The following is a 13,100-nucleotide window of genomic DNA, read 5'->3' on the forward strand; positions in this document are numbered from 1 at the left end:
GGGTGTCAGTGCAGTGCAGTTGTGTGCCAGTGCTCGGCTCCCCTGTCTGTGGGAAAGTGAGGAGAGCTTTCCACTTGATGTGCAGCGAGCTGAACTTGACAGTCATCCGTACTTACAGTGGTGCAAATTTAAGAAGCACAAATGGTTGCAGGAACTGTCAGGCTCTGCGTCTGTGTCTGCAGCAGGCAGAGAGGAGCCCAGGTCTCGCTGCTCTGAACTCCTTTCTGTAAGCGTGTTTTTAGAAACTTCAGACGAGGGGGTCTGTGTGAGTCAGATCAGAAGAAAAACTGCATGTTTCATTGCCCTGTTCTTTCATTGCGTACACACTTCCTTCTCTTTTTCTGTTTCTGCACTGTTTCCCTAAAACCCTCACATCTTGAAACTGCTGTGAAACAAGTAAAAATGCCTTTCTCAGTGTTGGCTGCATTCTGACATTTGCTTTATAAAATGCTTGGCTTTGTCATAACGTTCATCACAGCTGCCCATAAACAGTAAGAGTCAGTATTTAAAGATGAAAAAGCAGAATTACATATAAAAAAACAGAACAATATTACTTCTCCTCACTCCTGGTTTTAGTGTAACTCTGCTTGTTACGCTGTAACTTTCAGAATGTCCAAAGCAATTAGCTTCATCCTCCCAGCCTCTATTTCTCTTCCTTCCTCTCTTCCCACTGTCATCTTTTTTTCCATTTTGGCCTCCCCTCTCTCTCTCTCTCTCTTAGAGTTTAATCCTCAGCCAGCAGCTCGCTGGTCCTAGTCTTCATCTCTCTCTCTCTCTCTCTCTCTCTCTCTCTCTCTCTCTCTCTCTCTCCCCTCCCTCCTTTCACCTCCTTCTTCCTCTCGCTGGGTGCCAGAGCTCCACTGTGAGTGAGCTCTATATTTTGAGCTGGCCTCCCCCCTCTGCACTGCTCCCATGGCGGACTCCCCTCTAAACAACTCCTGGCCGTCCTTCTCCAAACTCTGGATGAAGAGATGGTCCTTCAAGAGAGGTAATCCACACTGAGGCTCTGTTTCAGGCTTGTTGGATGGCACAGAGTGTAGACGAACACAGGTGTTTGTGTGTGTGCTTTTCTGCTCTGGTTTTTCTCGTGTTCTGGACTCTATTTAGTTAATCTCACAAAGGTGTTTTTAGCATGTTGACCTGTTTGAGGTTTGTGGTCAGTGACTGTGTGTCACTGCAGAGGTCAGTGAGTCATTTCATTGGTTATGTAAAGTGTGAAGATGCAGAAACCACCGTGCATCACTAAATTCAGAAAGAAACCTGTAGACATACTACTAGATTGATCCACACTCTAATATCTCCAGCATTTGAAGGGTTAATGAGCTGTATAGGCTGCTGTTTCTTTCATTTTGCATTGAGCCTGTGTAGCTCACACTTTGAAACAGTACTCGAGTGAATTCCTGATCAAAGAGGAATCTGTGAGACGACAGTTGTTTTGATGTGCGCTTCGACCACAGATCTAACGGCCTCTGTGTTCTGTTTTCACCTACACACCCTCAGCATCTGTCACACACACACACACACACACTTGGACTCCAGTCAACCCTAAATGTTCAGCCACAGCTTTAATCTATAAAACATTTTGACCCTAAATAAGATATATATTTTTTTAATATTGATTAATGTGTTTATGTTGGATGTGTTATGACTGAGGGTTATTTTGGCATCTGTGGTTTTTTAGTTGAGCAACAGTGTGTGTGTGTATGTCACATCAGCACCGCAGCACTGTGGTGTCTCGTGAAAATCTACAGACACCTTTTGTGTGTTATACATATTGTAATAAAATAACCAGTGACCTCATCACACGAGGCCCACTGCCTACTGTTCCTCTTGTGATTATCATGAAGTGTTGCACACATACGTAGCCTGAGCGTTCTGGAAACCACATGCCCTCATTTCCTCCCATCACATTGTTTCTACAGTGTCTTCCTTTAAACAAAAGCTTAAAACACACCGTTTATGGAGGGTTACTGTAAACTTGTTACTGATTACATCCCTGAAATGTTAATGCTAATGATTCTGCTAGGATACTGAAAGTGACTAATACATGATCAATACTTAATTACTTACATTTATTACATAATATTATTGTGTTTCTCGAACCAGAGTTTTACAATTTTGAGACACTGAACATAGTTGATCGATAGAAATATATCAAATATATGTAAATTTGGTGGTTTCATAGCTAGATCTGCTAAGCACTGCTGATTGACAGTCTGCTAACATATCAGCTAAGAACTTACCCTGCTTTGCTATGAAGCAGTTTGACCAGGAAGTATCCTACAATTATAGCATTTTTTTATTTTACAGTAACTTATGCAGACTTCTTTTTTAAAATGTGTATTTTGATGATCATCAATCAAACTTGTAACTGTAATAAACATCTGCTTACCAAGCTAACTACTATGCTACCAGATCTAACAGGCTGTAGCCATAGAATAGACCAACATCAAACCTGTTATACAAAGTACATGAATGACTTAGTGGGACACTTTAAAAAAGATTTAGCTAGGTGTTGAAGTGTTTATGTGATTTATTATTTTTAGTTTCAGAGTCAGCGCACCATTCATTATGTGGAGAAAACGGCTGACTCTGACACACACACACACACACATACACTTACCTGAGGCCACATGCAGAGGCACACTGATGCTTCATCCTTGTGTCACGTCTCAGGAGAAATGAGAGGCCGACCATAAAAGGCCACAGCGATTCTCAGCATCACTGCAGTGTCTCCACTGGGTGTCTTAGTTTACACTTAACACAAGTGTGACTTGGATGCAAACAAAAGTCTCCCTCCACAGGGACACTGCCACCCCTGCAGCCTCAGCCGGTGATTTAGTAATATAGAAAAGTAGATGTACAGTGTGTCTGTGTGTGTGTTTATATGAGAGCATCTCTGGCTGTCGCACTGAAGACTGAAGACAGGAGGGGGGGCTGCTGCTGGTTTATAGCAGGACGTGGTGCAAGACTCGGTCTGCAGTTTATCTCACTGAACAGCTGAGGTCTCTTACTCAAAAGTCATTGTTTGTCAGCAACAGTGAAATAGATGATGAGAGAGCCATTGATCTCACAGAGCGTCTAAACTAAATGTTCTCACAGAAAGAAGGTTAGTTAGCAAATGAGGCTTTATTTTTGCAGAAGGTCTCTGATACAAATCTAGAAAAACAACATGAGTTTCCTGGCAGAAATGTGTTCAGTGGTGAACCACCCCTCAGGTTACTGTCACACAGTTTGCATGAAGAACCTTTACAGCGAATCCATCCTGTAATGAGACCAAACTGAGAATGTAAGAACAACAGTAGTAAAAACACAAGTGTGTGATGCCCACTAAAGGTCAACAAATGAACTTTTTCCTAGAACTCAATGCATTTGATACATAAGCACACAAAGTTAACCTTTAAATCTGCATTATAAAAACACCTTTTATATTTAAAACAATATACAATGCCTGATCCATTTTGAACAGCATCCAACTATTTCACATTCAGACTTGCTGCTGAAGGATTAGCTGGTGAACATAGCTCTGTGTTTAGCAGCTAAAGAGCCGGGTATTTTCTTCTGGAGTTGTTAGAGCCCAAAAATAGGAATAAAATGTCAGATTAATGTTAAATGATTGATAAAATTGGCTTCTGCTTTATCATGGGGACAAGTTAGCAGCCTAAGGCTGTGATATCAGGAGTAGAGGGCTGAGCCACACAGTTAGCCAGTGTTTGTCCTCAAACTTTCTGCATTATCAATCTAATTTAGGCCCCTCACTCATCAATGATACATCATTCAGCTAACAACAATATATGATTTGCCATGATTTGTTTTTGTTTGTTGTTTTTGGTGATCACTTGATGAAAACTGAAGTAGCTTCAAAGACAAATCGCTTCATGATGCAGGGAACATTTTAATCCCATTTTTAGCTGCACATATTACTCAATGTAACGTTTTGTTTGCCAGCTCATCTCTCACTTCCTTCACTCCTAATGTCACAGACTTTATGTGACGTATACATGTTGGGTCATAGAGATGAACCCTCACTGGCTTGCATGTTTGAGGAGGGTGAGTCTGGTCCTGGGGAGCCAGGCTGGCCTAGGCTAAAACTTCACACGGAGCGTCCTTTGTGAAAGATTATGTAACCTGTTGTAGCTCTGACATATTTATATTTATCTAGGTACATTATTTTTGAACCTTGAAGTGTCCCACACTCACCTCTGCTCTGCAGGGCTCCGTCACACAGCGTGAGCCCACTACAGTGTATTATACAGTATTATTTACCACAGGCAGCCTCTCAGGCTGCTGAAAGCTCAGTGAGGGAATAATCTCCAGCTCTGCACTACTGACATGGAGACTAATGCTGGCTCACTGAGCAGTTGCTAGTGGTGACGGTGGTTTGTGGCATTATGTGAATCAAGGAATCTGTTTATGCAGTGGAAATGTAAAGGAGCTTTGAGTGGGAGGCTGGAGCAGGGCCTGCAACTTATCCCATTCTGCACAAAACTGTTTCAAGTGTTTACACAGGTGTTAAGATACAGTTCTGTTTTTCTTTGTCTCTAATTATTTACTAATCTAACTAACAAAAATCCCATTTGTGTTTTTTATTTTGTTTTCGCAGCATCCGAATGCAAGCCATGTAATCAGCCCAGTGGGCCTCCCAGTGCCCAGCTCAGTGTGCAGCCTCCAGCTGCCAGTGGAGAAGGATCCTCCTCCTCATTATCCCCTGCTTCTGTCACTGAACATGTCTTCTTTGGTAACACCAGTGATGACCAGGTACAGCTCTGAATTCAGTGTGTTGATGATCTTCTGTTCTTTAACATTTACACAACCTTCTTGCCTCTCTCTAACTTCTCTCTTGCAGGATGCATGTTCAGTAGTCAGCGACTACGACTGCCCCTGTGTGGAGGTGTGCAGCAGTGTGGAGGACCTGCAGGGCCTCAGCCCCTCTCTCAGAGACTCTGAATATTTCAAGGACTTGGAAGGAAGTGCACTTACGTCCACAGTGACCACAATCCTAGAAAACAAAACCCGGACTCCCCTGAGCACGCTCCCCCCACAGGTCCACCTGCCACCGTTCCCTTTCTATAAACAGCCAGCAGAGGAACCTGCTCGCAGCTTCGTGGTCACTCAGGTTGATCCTAAGTTGTTGCCCGGTTGTATCATTGACAGCAGTGACGCTGTAGGTCCTGCAGTGGGCCTGAGCTTGACAATTAATCTGAATGGACTATTGGGATCAATGGATACAGCCAAACCAATAACAAGACAGGAGGGAGCGATGGAGCAGGACTCAGTGGAGTTAGAAGGAGAGACCGAACTGGACAGCTTTCCCATTCTAGTCAGATCCATGTCAACATCCCGGAGACACAGCTGGGGCATACCTGTGTCCCCCATTAACTTGGGGAGGAGGTAAGAAGGATGTCACACAAACATGGCGGCCTCAGCTTGTTACTGAGCTGAGTGCTGGTAGTTTTGGTGGTCACTGAAGCTACTTTAGGTTGTGAAAGTGAACAGTGCACCAAAATACTGTGAGAAACAAAACCATAAACAGACATCGTAGAGTGCCAGAGCTCAAATGTTAACCCCCTCTGCTGTGTGTGAGCTAGACTCAGCCTGGATACCACAGCGATGGACAGCGACGGAGACAGAGAGGACGATGAGGAGCGACAGAATCGTCTCTTCCAGGCCTCAGAATGCACTGGAGACGAGTTGGATGGTCCCAGCCACAAGGTAACCTGTCCAAGGGTCATAAAGCTGTGAAGCAAAGCAAACAGTGCTTTTCACATTGGTGTTCAGTCAGTCTCCTCCGATAAGATGCTCTGTTACAAGTCACAGGCATAAGTAATTCCATAACACCACTGGATAGAAAACATTACTCAAACAGGGGTAACTGGCACTATATTAGTAACACACTCTGGAGTAACACACTGTGGGACTGAGTCAGAATAAGTTGCAGTGCCGACATGTCATCCAGTGCAGTGCAGCTCGCTTAATGTGTTATTTGGAAGATAATGTTAATCTGTGTTGACAATAAGAAAACTGTGGACTTGTCCTTTATGGAATAACCAGACAGCCGGCCATAACTTGATACTAAACAGCTAAACGCAGAGATATATATTAACCTCACTTTTTACAGCATAATAAAGGCCAGCCTGTGTATGATGTGTCTTCATGCAGGTCATGTGTCTGCTGTGTGTTGGTGTTAGGACAGATTAGATGTGCATGTGTGTTTATTCTTCACCGCTTTCAGGCCAGCCGTGTTCCTGGCAGGCATCTGTATTCCCGCACAGACATCATCGCCACGGATGAATGTTCTCGTGCCGCGCACATTTCTCGTGTCGTACAGACATCCAAACAGGCTGCGAGAGCGGCAGGAGGTGAGGAGGAGCGTGTGTGTGTGTGTGTGTGTAACACTCTGCAGCCTGCTGATTTCATATGTTCGCCTGTCTGTCCTGCAGCCGAAGAGTTTGACCCTGAAGAAAACCTACATTCTACTGAAGGTCAGAGTCACATGTGAGTACATCATCATCATCATCATCATCATCATCATCATCATTAGTGGCCCTTTAGTATATCAAAGTCAGAACAGTGCAGGTTTAAAGAATAAGTGCAGGCTGAACACAGTACAGTAGTGCACATACTGTTCTGTTGTTGTAAAGTCTGGTCCCTAACTCCCACATAGCACACACACAGGGGCTTTCCCCATTCTCTCCTGACATTTCTGCTACATGTCATGTGTCCGCAGCCTCCCCCTCCCATATTTCTCTGTCTCCCACCTCCTTAGATGGCCCCTTTAGTGTGTGTGTGTAGTACTATTCTGGCAATTGTGTGGATGCAGCAGCAGACAGGAGGAGGATTCTTCTCTAAATCACAGTTTGACACCCAACTCCCAGAAGTCTCTCCTCTCCTCTCCTCCCCTCTCCTCTCCTCTCCTCCCCTCTCCTCTCCTCTCCTCTCCTCTCCTCTCCTCTCCTCTCCTCTCCTCTCCTCTCCTCTCCTCACAGTCACCACTCAGTCTCAGTGTCTTGTTTGTCTTAGGCTGATGGTACAGAAAGTTCTGCAGGAGCTAAAGCTGTACCATGGGTAAGTAGACAGAGAGGGAGGTCCGTGTGCTCCTCAGCAGCAGATCTGTGGCCAGTGACCATGTGTGTGCACTGCATGTTTTTCAGCATGTTTACTTGCATAATGCACACTGTCAATGCTGCTGTAAAGGTTCAGTGGAGGATTTTTAATGTAACAAAATCACAGTTCCACTACCCAACCCACCCTCACTCACTCTCACACTGTTTTTGCTGCACATCTGTCATGTTTGTTGCTGGTTTATATTTGGACCACTCTCTCACATTGAAGCCGACACATGAGCTGGTATCATTGTCCGTCACAGAGTGAAGCAGAGCATCACCAGTGCAGACACCAAAGATTCAGGAAGTGTCACTTGGTATGAGTTCCTCTCTAATGAGTAAGTACTGCCCTTATACCATTGTTCTCTTTCTCTGACGTTGTGCACATAAAATTCACATTTATGAATGTTTTCAATAGAAAAAGTTTGCATGTTTTATGACCATCTTTAAAAACACCATGTGGTAAACATCAAACATCAACACAGTGAAAGCTGCTCTTGGTTCTGCAATTGTGTGGTTTGTTTTTATCCAAATATAACTAACTTTTCTGCACTTTTCATGATGCATGTCAGTGTTACCAAGTGGGGAATTAATGGGTTTCTATTGACCTTGTTTTGTGGTGATAGGAAGTACATGAACTCAAGTACTATTAATTTACATGGGTATTTTTTTATTTTATGCTACTTCATACTTCCACTTATTTCTAGAATAAGGATTTGACACGCTGTTAAAATTAAAAGTTAAATTAAAGGACATTTCAGATGTTTGAATATTGCTCCACTAAATACTAAGCTTGTAAAACATTCACACTATAATGATGCAATATTATACATAGGCCAGGATCAAACCAGCTCTTTTACCTTATCCTGTCTGCTAACAGGCATGTACATCAGGTGGGACTGTTCATGCTGCTGGCATGTTGTATTAAGTTAATGGTACTGAACAGATTTAAGAGTAACAGATAAGTAACAGATGTGTTCTCTTCTTCTCCTAGGAATGATGAAGAGGAGGATCGTGCAGAGAAGGTGGAGAAAGGCACCAAAGTGAAGAGGAAGCTCAGCTCTCTGAGGAACAGGATGACTGGCTCCTTCAATAAAGATAAAGTAAAGCCATACCACCAGCCATTTTTAGTTTATGCTGAGATGTTCTGCTCTACAGTTTCACACAGAAACTTCTGTGCTTCAGTCACTGCCCTCTTCAGTATTTTTCTAACATTACAAAAACAAACTATAAACAACTCACTGCTGCACACACAGCACCTTAATCTACTTATGCAAACCCTATTACATATCCGGCCTCTGACACAGTTTTGTGATGTCACACACATCCATGCAGTGTTTGTGCCACACTCATGTGTTTGCTTTCTTCTTCCTCTGCAGGGTAAGAACCGTGAGAAGGAGCAGCAGAAAGAGAAGATGAAGGATAAGGGCAGGGAGCCCCGAGAGAAAGTTAGCAGCAGCAGCATCAACGGGCACCTGTTGGAGCCGGGCTCCTTCTCCAGCTGTGCCACCTGCTCACTGTGCAGCAAGACTCTGCAGAAAAAGCATGGCCTGCAGTGCATGAGTGAGTAACAGCCACAGTCACAGGTGCACCCACGCTTTCCCTCATCCGGACACACCCGTGCACAGGTGCTGCGCTCATCTGTTTATACCTCAGTTACTGCATGCAGGCTCACTCACACAGACACACACATGCGAGACACAAAAAGTAAAGCTTGAATTCACTTAACATCCTGTGTGGCAGATTACAGCAGATTACAGCATCTGAGGGCATTTTTGTCCTGGATTTTATAGCTGAGATCATGACAGTATTCACCATTCTCCAGACTTCTCCAGAGACAAGTCCACAGGTTTCTCTTTAAGGTTGATGCCACACTGATCTTATCTTTATTCCATGTAAGAGTTGTTTTATTCTGATGTGTTACCTTCATGTGTTAGTAGTTCATGGGAATTTAAAGCACGGCATGAATTATATGTCACATTTCCTGTGTGCGCTATTACCACAGTGTCATGCACAGCTTCACAGTTTAACACCTCTCTCCAGTGCAGCCTACAGGTCAACAAGACATACAGTATAAAACGGCTTACCTGGTACAGGAAGTGATAGGATGAAGAAAATGGAAAAAAGGTTGGAAAAGGTTCAGTGGTTGTCTAGAGTTGACCTAAGATGTAAATGAACATGCAGACATATCAATAACAGATGTTCAATAAAATGAATGACAAAAAAAAGACTAGCTTGGACTGTAGAAAAAGTTTCATAATCCAGACTTTAGGTTAACATATGGCATTCCAATTAGTTTTTGCCAATAAGGTTTTAATTGGACAGTCTCTCTTTTTTGAGTATATATCAGGTGTTAATGGCTGTACATTGAAGTCTAGCTGTAGCAGAACAAAAAGTCCCAAAAAATGTGCAGACAAAGATTTTAAAAACATTTAAAGTCAGTGTAACGTTAAGTATTTAATAAATGTCGTCAAAACCAGCAGCAATTTGATGTCACAAAGTTAATGATCATGTATTGGTGGGCAGTTGAATCTGCGCTTTATGTTATTTATTTTTTGAAGATATCAAAAAACAATCATCAGTCTAATATTCAAACTTAGGACTGTCCACACACACACACAGCAATTCTTTAGTGTAACTCCAAACCTCTGATTGTTGGTATTTATTGTTTATTAAAATTAAACTTAGTGTCACTCTGTCAAGTGTAATACAGTTAATAATTAGTTACAGTTTTACATGATTGTTTTTCTATTTAGACAAGCGATGTAAAGTGATGCCTTTAAACTCCCACTTAGTATTTTTTTTTCATTGTGACACACACACACACACACAGTCTAGTCAACTGTGTGGACTTTTGCAACACGTCTGTTGACATTACTGTAATTCAGTGACTGTCTTCTCATAAACCATGTGGTATGTCAGGAGAATTTCACATCACCAAATAAAGGTTTCCCACAGAGAACAGGGAAACAGCACTGGTCTCAGTATTAGTGCCATTTTTCCCTCACCACCCTTGAACCTTTGGATCATTCGGAGGAGTGCAGGGATGAGGATGCAGTCCTCCTTTGCTTTCACTTCATTATTTCATGGCTGTGACCTCTGGGTCATAATGTGTCCAGAATATTTATAAACCCTGCAGCCTGGCAGCGGGGGGGATGTAACGTATGATTGTTTTTAATAGTTTGCTTATTAAACAAAGCTGCTCTGGCATATTTCACAAAGCAGTGCACCACACATTGAGTTTGATTCAGCTCGGGCTGCTTCTTTGTTACATTGAGCAGGAGACAATAACACATCTCTCTGATACATTTCCCATTCATCCAATTACAAATCCTACATTTTGACACTTGTCGCGTTGTTGGTACAAAGAGACAGGCGTGAGAAAACAAGTGAGTGTCCCTTTAATTTGAACCGAGCCCTGTGGGGATTCAGCCGAGAATCAGCCTGTGGAATGCGTCGTTTGTATGCCAGAGATTGTTCCCAGTGGAGAGCAGGACACCAAACTGGACAAAACCAAGAACGTGTGAGACGTGTTGCTGTGGATCTCAGTGGCTGATTTGAGTTTACGGACAGACTACAGTTACTTTCGCAGGCAGCTTATTGAGACAAACCCGAGTCTTGCTGGAACGGTAAGAAGCAGCTACTATAGCGGGGTCAGGTGGATAACTCCCGTTGTTCCACTCAATGGACTTTTCAGACATCACTGGCGCTAGCAAGCAAGCTAAACGCTAATAATGACCAACCGAACGTTTGTACAGAATTGGTTGTGTTATGTCAGATTTGAATTACTGTGCAAGTAAGGAAATGGAACACTTTAACTTTCTATGGTATTTAACCCACACTAAAGTGGCCCAGATGGGATCTCAATTACTCTTAACGTTTTGCTAACTGGCTATTAGCTTTGTGACGCTAGCGTGTTTGCCTTTGTAGCGCTTCTATTTGAAAAACAAGGTTAGTTGGGTAAGCAGTTAGCTTTAATTAGCTAAAGTGATAAAAACAACAACACGGAGCGTTGCCTGTTTGTGGTATTTGGATGTTTCACAACTTTACATGGGTGTGACCCGGTGTGCCGTTTGTGGAGCTTGTTTTGGCTGCTGATTGTAGACTTGCATGAAGCTCAACAGGTGATGCTAACTTAGCTTAGCTAAAGTTAGCTTTCAAGATAACGGCTGTACATTTCAGCCTGACATCATATATTACCCATAATAAGTCATTCCAGTGTGGCATTAATTGCATTCAAAGTTTTAGAATCAGTATGTAGTGTTTATTTGCCAGTGTATTACAGTCTGTTGTTTCTACCTTTTAGTTGCTTCAGAGACTGCGGCAGCTACGTACTGTATGTCAGTATTATGAAACCTCATGAACATTGATGTGCTTAATGTTTTTTCTTGAGAGTCAAATTCTCGCCATTCCTGAGCCGGGCAGGTGATTCCATTTGCCAGCACTTTATTAGCATCAGGCAAAAGGAATGTCCTAGGCTGAGGGGTGACCATTCAGCCTGTCCCCCATCACTCCCCTCTCTCTGTGTTCCTATGACTGAGCTTTCTCTCCCCATCTGACTGGGTCACATGGTGCTAATTGTGCTTGGCAGGTCTGCCAGTGCATAACAGCCCACTCCACTAACTTCGGGTCTCACCCACCTCAGCCTGTTAGCACACTGCTTTTCCATGCATCACTGCTCTGCCTTCCAGCTTGCATGGCCCTCTTTGCTGCCTGTCTACTACAAGACTGAAGGTTTTGACTTTCTCAGTGTCTCTCTTGTAGATTGCCCACACCTATAAACTGTTATCAGACATTTCTTGTGGTATGTAATGGCCCAGTTAGTCCTGTGAAGGACACAAGTACCATAAAGAGGTGTGTCACTATGTTTTGGGGGTGTTTTTTGAGTGAAAAAGTGACTGACAGAGATGTTTCACTTCTCTGTGTAAACAGCTCGCTGAGCCCCAGTTCCTCATGTTTCATTAGATGATGTAATTGCTTGGCTGGTCATTAAAGTGTTTGCCTCAAGTGTTTTTGTTGCAATTGTCTCTGAGAGTTCAGAGTGGCTTTTTGTATGTAGGAAGTGATGTCAGTTTTTGGCTGTGTGTATGAAAGTAATACACCTTTTTAAAACAGTTGTGACCTCTTTTCTTTTGGTTGGTTGGTTCAGATATTTGCAGTTTTTCATTGAACTGCAGAGGGTTAATGTAGGAACACATAACATGTTTTAGCCTAACCTGGTTATTGAATCCTTCCTGTACTTAGTTTAAGCTCAGACGAGAGAAAGGTATGGAGGAACACATCGCTGCAAGTATCGCTGTAAGATGACCGAAGGCAATACATTGGCTTTAGAGAGTGGTGGCCATTTTTGTATATTGTGAGTGACTCACTCAAGTGTACACCACAAATGGCGTACTTCTTACTTGATAGGGTATTTACCAGTCAGCAGATGCTGGGTGTGGTGGTGGTTTTGATGGGGGCTGAGTGTCTTGTGGATCAGCAGCTGACATGAGCTAGTAACTGGAACTTATCACATTGCTGTCAGAGCTGGTCAGCTCTCACCCACTACATCCATGTCCCTGATAGAACATCATCAGATACTCATTCCTGAACCATGCGTGCATGGATCTGATGGTTTTGACTTATTTTCTGTTGCTGCTTTGGCATATTTTTTTAACCCTGGGTACAAACATCAAGGTAGTCTGTAGCTACAGGGAGTGCAAGATAAGCTCAGTGATATCAGTGAACAGAAAACACAGTGTTCTTGCTTATCTTGGATTAATTTTTTACTTCCTCTAAGCAAAACTTCCTTTTAAATGCAGTGTGAGTTTAATCACCCCTATTACACATTCCTTAAAGATACGACTTACGTTGGGGTTCTGCAGTGCAGTAACACAGATTTTTACTCCATCTAGATCTGCTTACTTGTTAGGTCTGCTTATCTTTTCCTGTTCTTAGCAATACTTTCCCCAGCCTAGGAGATGTAGACTTTGATGGTTTGTTTTACTTCTTGTCTCT

The 13,100-nt window shown here is 42.9% G+C and overlaps 1 protein-coding gene across 3 annotated transcripts in view; it reads left to right on the forward strand.

Annotated features, from left to right (window-relative positions):
- The first annotated feature begins 876 nt into the window (after nt 1-876).
- Nucleotides 877-13,100, forward strand: part of arhgef18b (rho/rac guanine nucleotide exchange factor (GEF) 18b) — a 31,349-nt gene continuing 19,125 nt past the window's right edge. For 2 of the 3 annotated variants that reach the window (XM_028403217.1, XM_028403218.1), the window contains exons 1-10: nt 877-988; nt 4,604-4,758; nt 4,847-5,391; nt 5,589-5,712; nt 6,233-6,359; nt 6,441-6,495; nt 7,021-7,065; nt 7,367-7,441; nt 8,098-8,206; nt 8,483-8,666. In XM_028403217.1, coding sequence (XP_028259018.1) covers nt 913-988; nt 4,604-4,758; nt 4,847-5,391; nt 5,589-5,712; nt 6,233-6,359; nt 6,441-6,495; nt 7,021-7,065; nt 7,367-7,441; nt 8,098-8,206; nt 8,483-8,666 — 1,495 coding nt within the window. In that variant the 5' untranslated portion in view covers nt 877-912. The remainder of the gene's footprint in view (nt 989-4,603; nt 4,759-4,846; nt 5,392-5,588; nt 5,713-6,232; nt 6,360-6,440; nt 6,496-7,020; nt 7,066-7,366; nt 7,442-8,097; nt 8,207-8,482; nt 8,667-13,100) is intronic. The other variant, XM_028403219.1, reaches the window with a different exon arrangement.

This window comes from Parambassis ranga, chromosome 4, assembly GCF_900634625.1.
Source record: "Parambassis ranga chromosome 4, fParRan2.1, whole genome shotgun sequence".
NCBI classification, from domain to species: Eukaryota; Metazoa; Chordata; class Actinopteri; family Ambassidae; genus Parambassis; species Parambassis ranga.